The sequence below is a fragment of the Neoarius graeffei genome, chromosome 7 (assembly GCF_027579695.1).
Source record: "Neoarius graeffei isolate fNeoGra1 chromosome 7, fNeoGra1.pri, whole genome shotgun sequence".
NCBI classification, from domain to species: domain Eukaryota; kingdom Metazoa; phylum Chordata; class Actinopteri; order Siluriformes; family Ariidae; genus Neoarius; species Neoarius graeffei.
In genome coordinates this window covers 41607785-41627392 of record NC_083575.1, presented here as the reverse complement: position 1 = coordinate 41627392, position 19608 = coordinate 41607785, and the positions used below count along the sequence as shown (strand labels likewise).

General features: G+C 39.3%; 1 protein-coding gene across 1 annotated transcript; it reads right to left on the bottom strand.

Annotated features, from left to right (window-relative positions):
- Window positions 1–9760: 9760 nt before the first annotated feature.
- Window positions 9761–17215, bottom strand: gabrg1 (gamma-aminobutyric acid type A receptor subunit gamma1). The gene is made up of 9 exons (XM_060925675.1): window positions 17145–17215; window positions 14712–14872; window positions 13815–13882; window positions 13492–13712; window positions 13102–13184; window positions 12490–12627; window positions 11371–11523; window positions 10999–11198; window positions 9761–10145 (listed from the first exon to the last, which is right to left on the bottom strand). Exons 1-9 carry the CDS (start codon window positions 17213–17215, stop codon window positions 9867–9869), a joined length of 1374 nt encoding a protein of 457 aa, XP_060781658.1. The 3' UTR covers window positions 9761–9866.
- Between the last annotated feature and the right edge of the window lie 2393 nt (window positions 17216–19608).

Below are 19608 nucleotides of genomic sequence, written 5' to 3'. Positions count from 1 at the left end.
GCTATTGGAAAAGTGTTTTGTGGATGGATGAGACCAAAATGGAACTTTTTGGTTTAAATGAGAAGCATTATGTGTGGAGAAAGGAAAACACTGCATTCACCACATGTGAGCTATATCGTCATTACACAGTACTACTCTATACACCAATTAATGGTTCAGCGTTTTAATTCGTTTATTTTTTTAAATAATGCTCACTGCTCCTTTAAATCTGTACCTGCTTCTTTGGGTCATGTTCTGTGTTTAGATGAATGAAAGGGTTCACTTAACATACAGGTATGTGAGGGAGTCTGAAAGTGTTCTGGTGAGTTTCTTTGACCAAGGCTAGTGAGATTAAGTAGGTGGTCTTATCTGTCCTTTTGATGTTGTGCAGAGAAGTGTTCGAGCTGGTGATTTGGTTGAGCTTGTGATTTAACACTCGTGTCTGAGTGCTGTTTATGGCTTTTTTTAATTTTCTTTTATTTAGCTTTATTGAGCTAAACATTATTTAACTTAAATTTAATCCTCTTAAGTTTGTTCTTATTTACAGTTGTTGTTGTTTATTAGACAGACTTTTAGGCATATTTCACCATCACCCCCCCCCCCCCCCCTTTTTTTCCTCCTGCACAAAAGCTTTACTACTTGCAATTAGATGTACCATTCATAGATCATGTTGACTTTGGGCAGCTGAGCTAGTAATATTTGAAATGACCAACTCTGAATACATCTGTATTTTTGTGCATAAAGACATACAAAACTATTCCTAATGCCTGGCGATCCTCTGATCAGCAGATGTGTGTAATCTAAGTGCAAATAAGACACAAACATTATGTAACATGGAGTGAAAACTTATTTCTTTCATTTTTGTAAAGAGCAGTTATTGATATTTCATCACTTTTTGCAATCTGTTTTATTCTTGGGTCACAATAACATCGCCTGTGTAATATAAATATGAAGCGAGTATAGCAGCACCAAAAGGTAAACGTGTGGAGGGAAAATGAGCACATAACATTTCATATGAAAAAAAGGCATTTTTGTATAGTACCTTTTTATAGAAAAATTTTAAATGGAATTTTACCTGAATGTCCTGCGATAGATTGGTGGCCTGCCCAGAGTGTACGGTACCTCCCCTCTCACCTGAAGGGAGTCAAGTCAAGTCAAGTTTGTTTGTATAGCGCTTTTAACAATAGACATTGTCGCAAAGCAGCTTTACAGAATCTGAATGACCCAAGACATGAGCCAATTTTATCCCTAATCTATCCCCAATGAGCAAGCCTGTGGCGACGGTGGCAAGGAAAAACTCCCCCAGACGACACAAGGAAGAAACCTCGAGAGGAACCAGACCCAAAAGGGAACCAATCCTCACCTGCACAACAACAGACAACATGACTATAACATTAACAGTTTTAATACGAAGTCAGTTTCGTTGACGTTATAACTCTTCATTAATGGAAACTTAAGTGCAAAAAATGTTCATGACAACCACAGTCCCAAAGTTAGCAAGCCAACTGTAGTCCTCAGCCACAAAAACTTTACTGTAAGTGTCCAGAGTGTCTTCCAAGTGTGACTTTCAACTGTCCATATGGGGCCGTCCTCCACAGGAGCAATGTGATAAGACTCCAACCAGACATAGGGGATCAGGATGGATCGGGCAGGTCCGAGGAGCAGAAGAGGTCAGCACCTCGATCCCACGATTGACATGTAACTCAGAGGGACAGATGGGGGGGGGGAGAAGTGAGAAAACACAGGTTGTTAGTTATGCCCAATGTCACCTGAATAAGTAGGTACAGTATACATTTTGCGCTGAGTACAAGCAGGGACTCCGGCAAAACTAACTATGACAGCATAACTAAAAGGAGAGAGGCAGAAGGTAACACAGGCATGAGGGGGCCCCGGGACATAAAGCAGCCAGCCACTACACCCTCAACAAATTTGAGTGAGCAAGCGAGTGGGGGACGGACAGCATCCATACATCCCAGTTTACCAAAACACTCTATGTCTGAGGACCCTCCAGATCTACACCTTTACCTCATAAGCACCCTTAACGAAAGGCTTGACTAAACAGATGTTTTCAGCCTAGACTTAAATGCTGAGACTGTGTCTGATTCCCGAACACTACTTGGAAGGCTGTTCCATAACTGTGGGGCTTTGTAAGAAAAGGCTCTGCCCCCTGATGTAGCCTTCACTATACGAGGTACCAGCAGATAGCCTGCACCTTTTGATCTAAATAGGCGTGGCAGGTCATAAAGGACCAGAAGTTCCCTCCGGTACTGTGGTGTGAGACCATTCGGTGCTTTGAAGGTCAATAGTAGTATTTTATAATCAATACGAAATTTGATTGGGAGCCAGTGCAGTGTGGATAAGACAGGGGTGATGTGGTCATATTTTTTTAGTTCTAGTAAGGACTCTTGCTGCTGCATTTTGAACTAACTGGAGCTTGTTTATGCACTTATTGGAACATCCAGACAGTAAGACATTACAATAATCCAACCTGGAGGTAATGAAAGCATGAACTAGTTTTTCTGCGTCATGTAGTGACATTAAATTTCTTATCTTAGCAATATTTCTGAGATGAAAGAAAGCTATCCAGGTAATGTTATCAATGTGAGTTTTGAATGAAAGACTGGGGTCAATAATCACCCCAAGGTCTTTTACTGCTGCACGTGAAGAAACAGAAAGGCCATCCACTATGTAATCAGAAAACTTACTTCTAGCTGCATGCGGTCCTAGTACAAGTACTTCAGTCTTGTCAGAGTTAAGCAGAAGGAAGTTAATAAGCATCCAGTGTCTAATGTCCTTTACACATTCCTCAATTCTATTAAGCTGGTGTCTCTCATCTGGTTTTGCAGAAACATACAACTGTGTGTCATCAGCATAACAGTGGAAACTAATACAATGTTTATGAATAATATCACCCAGAGGTAACATATATAAAGAAAAAAGCAGTGGACCCAAGACAGAACCTTGTGGAACACCAAACTTTACCTCAGTATGTCTAGAAAAATCGCCATTTACATCAACATACTGATAGTGATCAGTTAAATAAGACCTGAGCCAGGAGAGGGCTGTTCCCTTAATTCCCACAACATTTTCTAGTCTATCCAGAAGAATGGAATGATCAATGGTATCAAATGCTGCACTAAGGTCAAGCAACACAAGCAGCAAGACACAGCCCTGATCAAAAGCCAACAGTAGGTCATTTACTACTTTAACCAGAGCTGTCTCTGTGCTATGATGAAGTCTAAATCCTGACTGATACATTTCATGGATATTATTCCTATGTAAATATGAGCATAACTACTGTGCCACAGCTTTTTCTAGGATCTTGGAGATAAAGGGGAGGTTTGATATTGGCCAATAATTGGACAGCTGATGGGGATCAAGGTCAGGTTTTTTAATCAGGGGTTTGATACCGTAACTGCTAGTTTAAAGGATTTGGGTACATAGCCAATCGTAAGAGAAGAATTTATTATTTTTTGAAGCGGTTCAATTACTTCAGGTATTATCTGTTTGAATAGACATGTAGGTAAGGGATCTAGTACACAAATTGAGGCTTTTGATGCAGAGATTAATGAAAGTAATTCAATTTCTCTAAGGGGAGTAAAACATTCTAATTGCTGATCTGATACAGTTATATTGTTAACTACAGGGTCACTTACATTGTCTGACCTTAAATTAGTAGTTTGAATTTTTTGTCAGATATTCTCAATTTTGTAATTAAAAAAATTCATGAAGTCGTTGCTACTACATACTGCAGGTGTGCATGTGTCTATAGTGGACTTATTCCTGGTTAATTTTGCTACAGTATTAAATAGGAATCTAGGATTATTTTTGTTATCTTCTATTAGGGAGGAGAGATATGTTGATCTAGCAGCACTAAGAGCTTTTCTGTACTTCAGGAAGCTCTCCTTCCACACTAATTTGAACGCTACCAATTTTGTTTGATGCCATTTACATTCCAATTTTCGAGTGGTCTGTTTTAAAGTGCGAGTGTCATCATTATACCAAGGTGCTAATTTTTTCTCTCTGATCATTTTCTTTTTAAGAGGAGCTACATTATCTGAAGTATAGCGGAACGTTGACTCTAAGCATTCAGTTGCCTGATCAAGTTCTGCAGGGGCTGACAGTGACCCAATCAAAGTTGATAACTCTGGGAGATCATTTATAAAGCTCTGTGCAGTAGTTGACGTGAATGTACGTTTAATACAGTAGCGTGGTGAGGTGCATATATTATTATTCAGACACATTTTGAACGTGATGAGATAATGATGTGCGAACTTCAGACTGTGGAAGTGTGACTATATTTCCTACGTTTAACCCGAATGTTAGTATTCGATCGAGGGTGTGACCACCATTATGGGTCGGTCCTATGACATTTTGATTAACCCCTACTGAATCTAAAATGGACATAAACGCTGTTTTCAAAGGGTCTTCTGGGTTATCGAAGTGAATATTAAAATCTCCAACAACTAAAGCTTTGTCTAAGGAAATAACCAGGTCTGAGATAAAATCTGCAAATTCAGAAAGAAACTCAGAATATGGCCCCGGGGGCCTGTAAATAATAAGTAACGGAATTAACTGGGTAGACTTATTTTTCGAGGCTACATACATATATGTTATTTACCAGCTGGGAGGTCTGTATCGTGAAATATTGTGACCGAGGTCTTGAACGTACTGACCAAGGCCCTCTGGGCCGAGGTCAGTATTCAAGGCCGAGGTCACGGTATTTCACCATACGGACCGACCTTAAGCTGGTAAATAATATATATATTTTTTTTTTCTTTACCAAATTCTAACAGAAAACAAGAGCGCCCAAAAGGGAAAACCGAGCCGAGGCGAGCCACCAGTTTGAATCCTCATTCACGGCTGTAATGCAAATGGCTTCCTCCTCGGTATACAAGTGCACTTTCATGGTAGGGAAAAAAAACTACATTTTGCTGCCTGTGTAGTCCCCTATTTATACAAAATTGAGTCATTCAGGATTCAGCCATGTTTTTGCTCGGCTTTAGCAACAGTTACAGGTTTTCGGCTTTCTCTTGAAATGTTTTCTTTTATTTCTTCTTCCTCAGGGTAGTAAAACTCACTTTCGCTGTGAAGGCTGTCGTTATCGCTATCTATGCTGTAAAATGAATGCTATTCTCCTGAGAAATGCAAAAATAAATGTTGACAAAAATTGCTACTATGTTTGTTGTTGTGAACGAGTGAGTCGCCAGAGGTCCGTATCCGGGGTCCGTAACCGGGGTCCGTATTGTAGGATATGGACCTGCTCACCAGCCAATCAGAGCTCAGGATTTGATGGAAACCAGAAAAAAAATTATATCAGTATGAAAAACTTCAAATGTGTTAAATTTATAATCAGGTTTGTGTGTTACACCTAGATAATCATTATAAATAACTATGATGACTCCTCCTCTGCCAGTTAGACGAGGCTGGTATATGTAACTGTATCCAGGAGGACTAGCTTCATTTAATGCTATATATTCATTTGGTTTAATACATGTTTCTGTTAAACACAATACATTAAACTCCTGATCAGTAATAAGTTCATTAACCTTTAGTGCTTTAGATGTAAGAGATCTAATATTTAATAGCCCTACCTTTAGATCAAAGGTGCTGGCAGCAGTTGTACAGTCAGTATGATCTAATTTTATATTGATTAGGTTACTGGAACAAACTCTCTGAGTATTTCTACTTTTTTGTTGAGCTCGGGGAACAGACACAGTCTCGATGTAGTGGACCCTGAGTGACAACTCTGTGCAGCTAGCAGACAGTCGGTTTAGCCTGTTCATCTGCTCCCTGGCCTTGGCTCTGGATTGTCAGAAATTAATTAGGCCTATTCTGAGACTATGACCTGTGCTGCAAGAAATGAGAGTGGCACTAGCTTCCCCTGTGACCCTGACAGATCAGTGGTATATATAATGGATGGATGGATTTTACCTGAACAGAAGACAAAGATTAATTGCATTTGACGGTTTGGTGTCAGAACAACATATTGTGCAAAACAAACAAAAAAAAAACCCTTATTCACCTACTGTTTTTTTAGCACAAATTTTGTTTGTACATTTTAGATGTTTATTTTATTATTTATGCATTATTGAGTCAGTAGAAATATATTTTCTATTTCCAAACAGTACTTTCCAACAAAAGAATGTAATGTGATAGAAAAATTTGTGTACAACTGTGAAGAAAGCAAGGTGTTATGTAAAGGACCACTTTTCAAACACAAAACATGACGAAGCCTACTGGGTATTAAAAAAAAAGCAATTGTGACACTTAAAGTCGCCAGAAAAACTGTGGCAGATTTGTTTAGTTTATTACTGTTTACTGCTCTTTAAAGTATTTTTGTAAAACCTTTAATTATTTCTGATCTCATCTCTTTTCTTTACATCATTTCTTTACACGTGCCTAACACTTTTGGAAGGAAGTTCTCACACAAAGATCAATGGAATCATGTACTCTGGAGCATGGGAATAGAATTAAATAATAGAAATAGGTGTTTAAGCTTCTGATTAAACATTTTTAAGTTAATTTACTTTACATCAAGATGATTGCTTCCTTTGTGTAGTAAATTTCCAGAGATATAGTATTTCCTATTTACTGCACTATGAACCATATTTAGCCAGCTCTATCTAATATTTGGGGGGGGGGGAAATTCTTAGCTCTGCTAACCAATTTAATTTCTAAAAAAAAAATTACAAAACTGACTAGATGACAAGAGGTTTGTGAAAGATGTTTTACATCAGAAAAAAAAAACAACTCGATGAATGCTGAATTCTGACACATGAAGTTTGTTAAATTTGGTTTTAAAATGTAATTATTTACTAAGTTTTTTTAAATTAATTTTCCAAAAAGCAGATTTTTTTTAAAAGAAAGAAATTATTTTTGGAAGTGCTGACCAATAATGACGTACTGCAGTTTTGCCTGTAAATCTTCTGAAAATGTTTAAAACCTACACAATCTCCATGAGGAAGCTAGTTAGATATACATTTTATTAGTACATCATCATTAAATATAGCCATAGCCTGAAAAATAGAATAGTATCTATGATAATTAACTACTGCAACCTGTTATTAAGTCAGTCACCTGTATTATTTGTTGCAGGCATTAAATGATAATCAATATTTTTTCCAATATTATTTGAAGTGTAAAACTTTTACCATGTTTACTTATGTTAGCTGACTCATATTAGATATTTTGCTTGATAGATTAGATGTCACATGTTAAGGCAATATAACAGTACAGTACATAATTATATTCACCATCATCAGTCTTTCATGGAGTCAACAAATTCACACACATGTGAATAAGTAATCTAGGCAGAAGTTTGCTTCCAACACCCTACCTACTGAATTAAATGAGAGCATTACCACAATAATGACCAGTCCTTTATATCTTAAAAAAAAGTCTCAATGTGATCCAACTACAATTTGACTGACTAAGAATAAGCTAAAAAAAAATACCAAGGATCATACAGAATTGCTGTCCAAGAAACACTTGTGCACAATAAGAATAAACATCAGATGTATAATTTTCCAAGACAAATTAATTACAGTGTAATTAATCTAAATTGCCAAATAATGGCATCACAACCAAGTAAGGCTTTTTAGTTTGTGCCCTCAGTAAAATTGAATTAGAAAGGATTAAATTGATTAATTCTGTGATAATACCTTTTCCCAAGACCAGCCATCTGAGGCAAATAATCAAGCTTTGTTTTCCCCTAATTCCTGCTTCCTAATGTTGCATTTCAATAAATTGCTAAATATTCAACACAAGCAAAACAGTATAGAATTTATTCAACTTTTTTCAGGCACAGAATTTATTTATTTATTTATTTATTTATTCATTTTCACAGTGTTAAGTTGTTGTTGGTTTTTTTTTTGTTTGTTTGTTTTACACACTACATAAATGTATTAATAGGTGAATAGTGCAGCACAGAGAGGACAGGTTAACAACATCTATAAGAAGAAAGGGCCAAAAAAGTCAGACAGGCGAGTATAGTGAAACCAAGAGACAGCATGGAACTCATGTGCATGTGCACACGCAGACGGGCACACACACACACACGGACATGCACGCACACACGCACACACATGCTGGCAAACAAACCACTGAAATCAATTCATTTATTATTAATAACAGCATACAGTGATGATGGAAAACTACACTATATTCGTATGATGCCTTGTTTATCTATTTATATGCACAAATATAAATAGATTTCAGTTTGTAAATGTTCGTTGCTATTCACTGCTTTTAGAGACAGCATTCTGCATAGGATGGACCAAATGTTCAACCACTGACTGAGTGAAAGATCATGTATGGCGACTTGTGAGATGTGTCAAGGCTTACTGGACACAACACACATCTATACATAATTCTACTTTAAAAACTATGTTACAACAGGAAGAGGCTACATTTCAGCCTGCTGAAAGGACAGGCATTCGGATATCCATACATATGGCAAGTATTTATGAACATAAAATATGCAAACTAACAACAACATGAGAGAACATCGCTGGAAAATGGGTGAGAGCCAGTAGACGCATCAGCAGACACACACACACAAAAACTGCTTTTTAATGACTGCTGATGGGTAAATTAGAACTGGAACAACAAAATAAAATGGAAAAATCAGCTTAGAATGTTCTTCTTTTTACCATGGTTACTATCCGGTCTACCACAAAATAATCTAAATATTAAACTACACAAAAGGCATCCATGGCTTTGTTATAAGCTGACAAGATGTAATGAAATAGTTTATTGTTTTGACTGTGTGCATTTGGGTACGTTTGAAAAGCTGGGTGAAAAAAGAGACCAGATTTGCCTTCTAGACAAGAACATTTGGTTCTGTTATCCATGGGATCTCTGACGTGTCGATAGATTAAAGGAATGTGATGCTCACAAAGAGCAAACAAGGAGCAAAGCTTCTGAAGGGCAATCACAGATGAGAGGGCGGCTTTGTGAACTTCTTGGTTGAAGTGTGCTACACGAAAGGCTTTGTTAGGAACATTATTGGTCATTTGCTCAGTAAATATTGTTAGTATGTAACTACAAATTAGAGAGAGAGTATACTGGTGAAATTTGTTTATATATGCACATTGAAAATGCTGACATGTTTAGTACAGTTATGTGAGATTTTTGTATGCTGAATCAATTAACTCAATATGCTGTAATTACTGGCTATTTCCAAGAGAATGGCTTTAGGGTTAATTTTAGCACATCGAAAAATCTTTAATCTACCTACGCTTTGGTTTGATAGGGCACAAGGAAGCAGGATATTTGTATATATACATGTAATTATAATTGTATCTTTTACAATAAAAACTACTCAGCTCAGCATCTATATAGCTACTAGTAAATAGATAAACCTGTTATTATATGTTAAATTCCTGCTAAAAGCTGTTACTATCTTTAAACTACTGAGTATGCTGAAAGTTATAAATAGTTTATTTGTCTGCAAAATGCAGCACAAACTTATTTTTTTTGTGCCACAGCTGTAACAGTGTGTATTTATTTGAATTATATCCCTCATTGCGCCATACCTTCAAGGTGTTTTATTACTGAACAAGACAAATATGTCTAATGAACTTGCTTGATATGGCAAAGTGTGTTTCAAATCGTCTGTAATATTAAATTGTCAGTCATTCATTCCTGCTGGTAATATTCAAAGTAATGTAATACCACATGATAATACTTCTAATATGTTACATGCACCTCTTCTTTCTTTTCTTCACTAACACATTCTCACTGAGTAACATACAACATATCAAGGGATAAAGACACTTCTGCCCTTATCCACCCACAGTACTGAGAGGATGGGGAATTTACAAATGATTTTCAAATATTTCAAATGAGTCCAAGCCTCACTCAGACCGTATCTCACCATATGTTTATATGAGATAGAGATACCCAATCCAGTACACAAGGTTGAAGAGGCCAAAAGCAGTTGGGAAGAATATTCGAGAGTAGGAGTCAATTTTGGATACATGGACATGCATCCTGTTTTCACGCCATGCCCCTGAGCGGCAGTCATCAAAACAGCAGAAAAAACTTGTGCAGTCTTTCCCATCCAGACACTCATATGTGTAATCATCATCATCATGATAGGGCGCAATGTTGTTCATCTGGAGCAAAGATGTCCCTGGTCTGATGTTCGTCATGCTTGATTTCTGGCATAGAAGAATACAAAATTATTCTTCACATTAGAATGCTGGCTTGGCCTTAGGCAAAGAATAATGAAAGAGCAGTTGTTGTTGTTATTATTATTATTATTATTATTATTATTATTTATTATACTAAGTTAAATTTGGTCATTTTTGTATAAATAATAAGAAAAGTGATTTTTATTTAAATAGTTAAAAAGCAAAACTGCAGTTAAATTTAAAATCTAAAAGATCTGAAGAAATTGTATTTTATTAAACATTATTTAAATTTTATGTTCAAAGTCGGGGCGGCACGGTGGTGTAGTGGTTAGCGCTGTCGCCTCACAGCAAGAAGGTCCTGGGTTCGAGCCCCGGGGCCGGCGAGGGCCTTTCTGTGTGGAGTTTGCATGTTCTCCCCGTGTCCGCGTGGGTTTCCTCCGGGTGCTCCGGTTTCCCCCACAGTCCAAAGACATGCAGGTTAGGTTAACTGGTGACTCTAAATTGACCATAGGTGTGAATGTGAGTGTGAATGGTTGTCTGTGTCTATGTGTCAGCCCTGTGATGACCTGGCGACTTGTCCAGGGTGTACCCCGCCTTTCGCCCGTAGTCAGCTGGGATAGGCTCCAGCTTGCCTGCGACCCTGTAGAAGGATAAAGCGGCTAGAGATGATGAGATGAGATGTTCAAAGTCATGTTTTGGCTGTGGTTGGTCCATGAAGTCTAATATCTGTTTGAGTTTCAGTATCTGTTTGATTTTCAGTGTCTGTTTGATTTAGTTACTATGATCACACATTTTTTGTCCATCCATATTCATTTGATGTGTAGAGCTGCGTTTGTATTGCTTGTTCTGCCACACACTACACAGAGTATTATAAGCTCACCGGTGCACTGCTCGACTTGGTTTTCTTGTTCTGACGGTTTCCGGTGAAGTAGTGCAGTGTTCCATACTCCATAAGTGCAGCAAAGGTGAAGATGAAGCAAACAGATACAAACAAGTCCATAGCTGTCACATAAGACACCTTCGGCAATGACTTCCTGGATATGGTGCTTAGGGTTGTCATAGTAAGGACAGTTGTGATACCTGTGCAGGAAAAAAAACCAAACACTCAAAATGGGGAAAAAACAAATTCCCTACAGACTACTAAAAGCATGTTAAAATGGAATTTATGGATTAGATAAATTATGTAAATAATTTAACTTTGTGTGAACTGGTCTTTTATTTTTATTTATTCTGAATTAAACTTGTAAGCTACCTAAAGATGTTCGGGCAGGCACAGCATCTTTGTTGATCCAGAAGGAAACCCAGGACAACACTACAATCATGCTGCAGGGGATGTAGGTCTGGATGGTGAAGTAGCCCATTCTCCGGCTCAGATCAAAGAAGATCGTCATAATCACATACTCCCCTGAATAAAACAATTATCAAATTCTGCTACATATATAAATATTGTACCTTGATAAAGTTAAATTTCTGTGGTTGAAACTTTGTTTCAAATTGATTTTCCACACCATGACCCTGTACAAGCTAGGATTGCTTTAGCTTTTATACCTCATAAACACTAATGTGTCACTGAATTATTGCCCTAAAATCCCATTGTCTTGCATTGCAGGACATTAAAATGCCACCGACAGACATTCCACAGACTGACAGTCACTGGTTCACGTTTTTACCCTTGTTAATAAATAAAGCTTAACGCACAACAGTTTATAGGTACAATAATCTCATATACCATGCACTGAGAGGCTCCGGTTGAAATTATGAATTCTCTGAGGTGACTGGCAGAGTACTGTTTTGTGAGGGGCACAGCCCTGAAGAAGATAGTACTACACTAGTTACTGAAGAGAATCCATAATTTCAACTGGTGCCTCTCAGTGCACGGTATATTAGATTTATATCCCTCATCAAAATTTTCAAATTAAAAGTGTTACAATTGAATATCGGCATAAACTTGCTGGAGGCAGCTATGTTTGTTGTTTATGTCGGGGTGACCTTTGACCTGTGCATGTGCAATGTACCATGCTATCTCCTGTCTCGCTAGGCATGATCATGATACGTAGATCTACACACACAGAAATGCTCATGGAGCCACAGCTGGCACTCGAGTCGGCCGTATAGCTTGAAATTGTGATGTCAGTTTAGGGTGTATCCAGGATATACCATGACTGACTCACACCATATCCATTTTTTTATTTTTTATGTCACGAGATACATTGCTTAATCAATGGTGGCACTATTTTATGTCATGTGAGCCACCCTTGGCCAATCCCTGCATGGAATTTTTTGATGAGGGATATAATTTAAAATATTCCCAACTTCTATCACATCTAATCCAGCTCATTATCTATTAATCATCTCTTATTAGACAACTTACCAGACTGAGTATGTGCCACATCAGACGTGTTGCGCAGGCCAACAAAGGCAAACTGGTAAAGTCTCCAGTACCGTTGATCAGCTACCTCAACAGCGCGACGCTGCCATCTATACTGGATCTCATTTTTTGGATACCCATCTGCAGAGTAAAACACACATACACATCCCCCAAAAAGCTCATGCACTGAACAATCCAGACTCTCAGCTATAATATCTAGCACACACACAAAAGAATGGCAAAATGGCACTGAGGCATATAAGACATATCATGCCTTTTCCTCAATGTTCTACCCATGCTAACTGATACATATGAGAAGCTGAGGGACAGCACACACAGCAGATGCATGGATGAAACACACCGAAATACAGACTAATGTAAAGGCGGCTGAAGAGGGATGAGTATTCTGCAGGAGGATGGTACATCGTCCTTCATCATTGAGGGATTAGAAGATGGTATTTGGGGCAGGCCAGAGGTAATGTTTGGGAACCCTTTGGCCACAGTAGGTGGTGAATGAGAACTGGTCAGCTGACAAAGGCAATGTGTTTGGCCAGCAGCACCTAGGATGGGGCTGACGCTGAGTGACAGACTGATGAGAACAGTTTTAACACCTACAGCTTGAAAACTCCAGCGGACACGAATGTTCATCCATAGGAAAGTTATGCAGCTTAAGGTAGCATTCCGCATTAATAGTCAACCTGACAAAAACAAAATAGTGTCAGAAAAACAAAGCAAATAAAGGTTGAGTCTCACAAATGCACTGAGTTGTGCAAACTACTATGTTTCATGAATCTATCAACTCAGTCTATTATTCAGTTTCAACTAACATAAATAGATGTGGATTAAATGAGTTAATGACTTAAACTGTATGTGTCCACAGACAGCGGGGGCCATTTTTCTTACAGAAGCAAATGCTACAGGACAGGAAAACAAAAGCACAAATCTCAGCTGCACAAACAACAATCAACCGACACAAGTGTAAACAAAATGGCTGCAGTAACACACCTTAGAGTGTACATTACACGTCCATTGCTCCAAAGGCGCAGAAGCCGGTTGGGTGTAGTGATCCAGTGGGCATCAGATTTGCGGGAGTTGCGGAAAAACGTATCAGGGATCCAGATCTTTCCCACCATGTTGCTGTTTAGCATTAGGAGCTTCATGGTGCTGTTAAATTTGAGCCGGCTGTCATACCATGTCTGAGCGAAAAAAATGTCGATGGTATACTCCTAATGATTAGAGCAACAAAAAAACACCAACGTGTAAATGTTGAGATATTCATAATGATCTATGGTATTAGCTACTCATATTGATCTATTTTATTAGCTCACCATGTTGATGGGATCCACTGGGCCTATGCTGTTCACGTACACGGCTGTCTCAATGACAGTGGGTCTTACTGGAAAAACATAATGGAAAAACATTAATGTAAAGCTTTTTAATACTAACATTTTTTAAAATTAACATACTAATTTGTTCATGTACATTCACAAACACTGATACAAATGATATTACTAATAATTAATAATCCAGCAAGAGTAAGCTAGATTCTGAAAGTATCCAACCAAAATATCCGAACCCCACCCTTCAGGCCTCCCTCCAAAGCCACTCCCTCCAAAACACATGAACATGCGTTAAATGCCTACTGCTGAAGGATGAGTCCACGAGAAAGAGTGTAGGGGGGAGGAGCACAGTGCATCATTGTCATATTCAACTATTTCATATCTCATTCACATGCACATGAACACCTAACATTATCATAATGAATGTAAAAAGCGAACATGGCTATTGTTAGTACCCATACCTGTTGACTATCTTGCTAGCTTTAGCAATATGTCTGCCTTGCCGTGTGGAAGACTCCGATCATGCACAATGAGTGCAAGCAGGCAGGTAGGTGGGTAGACAGGCAGGTTGGCCATCCAGTCATTTCATTCGGAGCAAATGAAATGATTGTATGAGCTTTTTACAGGTCTGCAACTGCCTCAGATGATGGAATTATTTTTTCTTGTTTTATTGTCAGAGCATTTGATTTATTCATTGCTGTCAGGATGTAAAGAGAATTTATTTTTTCCCACATATACCTCCTCATCCAGATATTCTATTCTATACTAAGTATAATTATTGGCATACTTTCTAACTTCCCTGTTGGATTTTGTGGCGTGCTGCCAACCTTTGAAAATGAGGTTCATCAGAATGGAAATCAATTCAAAGTTAATGTAATAACTTGCCTCCAATATCTGGTCGCAGTTTGTTGTCATAGCCCTGCAGTAATTTATTCAGGATGAGGGTGACGTCACTGTCATAAACCTTTGGGGACAAAACCCAAGTTTTATTTATGGGAACATCCTCATAATCTTCCTCCTCAGCTTTACTGGGTCCAAATTCCATGCTGACGACATGGAGAAATAGAGAAAGATCTGTTAGACAAGAGGAATTGGGAATAGAATAAGAGACATCAACAGAGAGAAACACAGAGAGAAACATGTCGAAGGAAAATGAACCAAGAGAGCTCACATACATATCTGATACAAATTCAAACAAACAAGGATGATGTGGTGTGGATATTGGAAGTCATAAGAAAAAGTACACACGCTCCAAACCTAAGTTTAACCTTTCCAAACAAATTGAGTCATGTGAATTGTTACAAATTTATGTTCAACTAATTTATACTATTGCAGTTTATAATATTTTTGCTGCTGCATATTTTAATATACTTTTATATTTCATTCTGTGCTGAGCCAAATTGCAACGAAATTTCGTTCTGTGTACACCTGTTGCATACTGAATGACAGTAAAGGTTGTCTATGTCTATACCTAATGATACCTGATGACACATAAGAAGAGTATAAACACATCATTTATTAATGTAAAGTCTTTGAGACAGTGAAAATGTGGTGTCTGTTAAATGAGCGCAGAATGGAAGACACAAATAAGGGGACTCACATGATTAATGAAGATGTTGGCTCTGAATGAAGGTTGGAACCGCTAAATGTTAGAGGTTTAAACTATCTCCCACATCTCGCTTTCTCTTCATGAGCGTTCTGGCCTCATATGAAACATCATTGTCTTCAAATACCTTTCTAATTAATCTACATTTTTATTCAGTTTACAATGCAGGAAATTCCAAATTCCCTGACAGTCAAATCCAATGGGATCCAGTTGACCAAATGAAGGCTCCAATGGAAGCACAAGACAAGACATGAATCCTAAAGTGGAAAATTGCCATTTAAAAAGAGAAAATATTATTAGTGACAATAACACTTATTAAAAATAGATTAGGATAGAGGATCTCAGATTTGAACTCTGTGGAAAATCCTTCGCACATGCATTTTTTTTTTTAATTCTCAATGTTTTTTTCTCGAACCAGGGTCTTTTTTTCAGTTATCAGTGATCAGGGGCGGCACGGTGGTGTAGTGGTTAGCGCTGTCGCCTCACAGCAAGAAGGTCCTGGGTTCGAGCCCCGGGGCCGGCGAGGGCCTTTCTGTGTGGAGTTTGCATGTTCTCCCCGTGTCCGCGTGGGTTTCCTCCGGGTGCTCCGGTTTCCCCCACAGTCCAAAGACATGCAGGTTAGGTTAACTGGTGACTCTAAATTGACCGTAGGTGTGAATGTGAGTGTGAATGGTTGTCTGTGTCTATGTGTCAGCCCTGTGATGACCTGGCGACTTGTCCAGGGTGTACCCCGCCTTTCGCCCATAGTCAGCTGGGATAGGCTCCAGCTTGCCTGCGACCCTGTAGAAGGATAAAGCGGCTAGAGATAATGAGATGAGATGAGATCAGTGATCAGATGTATCAGATGTACCAGTGATTGGATCAGTAAAAGAAAACCACTGAATGGTTACTGCTATCGCTAACACATTATTGACAGTGTGATGTGAAGATGATGTAGCCACGCCTCCTGACATGAGACATCAACAACACAGGAGAGCTTGAGGTCAGCTGTAAATATCATTCACCAAAACCTGAATGAGAGATAATTCCAAAAACATATAGCTAAGACACATTATCGTTCTTTCTGCATGAGGAACCACAACAAGCTTGTACAAAAACATCGTGAAGAAGCTGAAAAATTCTCCAATTTTATGTTTCATCCAAAGCTTGATATTCAAATAATGATATGTAAAATTAGTGTTGACATACAACCAAGTCCAGGGGACACTTATCTTAGGAACTCCTGTAAAGTTAATTTAACACTAAGGAATCTGCTGTGTACTAATCTCTGTATCCTTCTCATGCACCTAAAAGGAGATATCAGCTATCTGAGGATAAGCATTTAATATGAGGAGTGCTGTATTTGTTTATTTCCTTTCCTTTATTATATGGAAAAACAGCATTTTGCAGATGGAAGTCTCCTCTCCTCAAGGTTGATTCAGTAAATGACATTGCACTTACTTGCTGACTAACACAAACAGCAACTGGCTTAAGCAATATGATAGGCTGTGTCAGCTTCAGTTTTCTTCCCTACACATCTTTTTTTTTTTAACCCTAAGTCTAATACATAGTCGTTTTCGATTGCTCCCTGTGCGTCCTGTCCGGGCCTGAAGAACATCTCCAACCGGTTTGCTGCACTCGCAGCGACTTCAGGCGGATCAAACAGAACCACGGCAGGACCGCAGGTTATGGTGTAGGTTTACTACCCATTCCATTGAGGTGTATAGACTTACCACACTCCGAGCAGTCCAGGCAGCAGCCAGACCAGCGCATCTCTCCTCCGGCGGGGATGCAGCATAGCCATGATCCGAGAATAACACCTCTCAGTCTGAACGAAACGGCCTGCGAAACTCTAGCAAACCCGAGAGTCAGAGTCCCATTCACATGCGCCTGAGCCAGCAGCGGTTTGTGCTGAATTATAACAGATGGTGCGCACTGCACACATTCAGCCTATTGCGCTGTGATCCAATGAGGCGATCGAGAAGAGGGAGAAAAAAATGTGCGTTCACACGCTGAGTAAAACGCGCTGTGCTGTGCATCTGAGTGTGTGTGTGTGAGGAGGGAGGGGATGGGGAGGAGGCGAGTGAAAGCGGGATTCCACTGATTGCTGCAGCATCGCGTCTTCTGGCCTTCTGCTGACTGAAGCGCACTCACTGCTCCGGAAATTACAAAAGGAAACTGTCAATGCAAAAACAGTACATTGCTCCATCCCTGTAGATAATTAAGTCATTACGAAGTTATGATACTGAAAAAGTTCCCAGAGTTATGATACTAATGTTATGAAGCATATTATATACAACAGTTAGTTCCGGACCGGGCGGCACAGTGGTGTAGTGGTTGGCACCATAGACGTCGCCAGACCCATTTTAGGGTAGCTCCAGCCACCCTATCTTATGGCAAAGCCACCCTATATTTTTTGCCCTTTTTTAAATTATTTATATTTTTATTTTTTTTTCCCAAAAAAAACAAAGGCAGTAAAGCACTGAACATGAGCCATCAACAACGCAAGTTAATCCGAACAACAGTTTCTGCTTGCTTATTTATTGTTTAATGCAATATTATTAATATCGTTATGATTCCTCCTCATTGGCTCTGTGTCAAGCGTCACGTCCAGTGGTAGGCTAGTAGGACTTAAAAAACTACGCGGGCATTCTGCAGCAGGCGCGGTGCGGGCTTCCATTGAGTTGGGTTTGCAGAGAGTCAGAATTCTATGCTTTCATTTGCAGACACACACGGTGAGATTGTAATTTGATGTCAGTGGTTTGCATTTGCTTAACTTTACCTAGGCTATATTGAGTCTTCTGTAGAATGTTTACATGATTTGTGAAGCACTTGCCCTCTTCAGTTTGCGCAGGAATGCATGACACCTACCATTGTTTTTTTTTCACATTTTTGTAGTTTAGCTGGTGAAGTTGCTTCAGCAAGCAATTAAATGATGAAAGCAATTTTAAAATAGAATAGAAATGGTGGGAAGTGTGTCCCCAAGGTGTGATGCTCTTGAAATAATGAATTGATTGACAGCCTTAGTAGGTGCTCTGAAAAATGTTCGGCGCGCGCTGCGCGCGCGCAATACCTTTAATCCTCTGGGTGCTAAGCTACCCCTGTCTCTCAAACCTAGTGACGTCCCTGGTTGGCACTGTGGTGTAGGGGCAGTTTTAGGAAATCTGAGGCTCTGGGCAAAGGACAATTTGGAGGCCCCCCTCAACCAGTGGCGTGCACAGATAGACACGAGGTGGTGCTCAAGCACCTGCCCCTCTGCCCTCTGTCCAAAAAAGTGCCCTTTTGACATTTTTTTTTTTTACAGTTTACTGAGGCCAATGTCGACATGATCTTTAAGAAAAGCTGCGGCATTAAAAGCGTGTGTGAAAATAATGTCCCGATGTGTGCCCCCTCCGCACACACACCGGACCTCTGTCTCTCTTGCTCTGTCACGTGAACAAGCGTGCAGTGCATTCAATGTGAGGTTGCAGCAGCATAGCGTCCTGGAAGCCACGGCCTTGTCGTAGCGCAGACAACACATCGGGCAGTCAGTCAGCTCTTCCCCTGTCCCACCAGCCAGGTAACACATGAATCGAGTGAAAATGTATTGTTTGCCCTCTAAGCCCAAGCTGTAATTATTTTGTCATGAAGTAGCCCGTCGCATACAGAAACAACTGCACATAAGTATTATATAGAGTGCTTCGAGGTCAGTGCGAACCCAGCGGCGGCCATATTGGAAGTCAAAGGTCGCTGTGTCAGTGCATTGTTGTTGTTCAGCAAAGCAAAAAGGGGTGACAATGCCGAATACGTGTGTCATTGTTGGCTGTAGTAGCCGGGGGGGAAAGGGTGGCAAAAGCTTCCACAGACTCCCTAAAGTCGTGACTAACCAGGGAATTGCAGCACAGGAGAAAAGCGAGCGGAGGAGACGACAGTGGCTGGCTGCCATTAACCGATCAAATTTAGGACAACTTGACTGTATCCGGATTTGTTCTGATCACTTTGTGACAGGTAGGTTAAATTGTCTTGAATTTCATAATTACTAAAATAAATGTGATACAAACTATTATCTTTTCTATGTACTTTCAGCAATGATTAATGGATATATTTGTCACATTAGGTAGCTTATGTCTACTGTAGTGCATTGTTGAATCAAATGACATTTAAGATCTAGGCCTAGTAATGTTTATGTACACATGCTTTAGTTCACAAAATGGACTT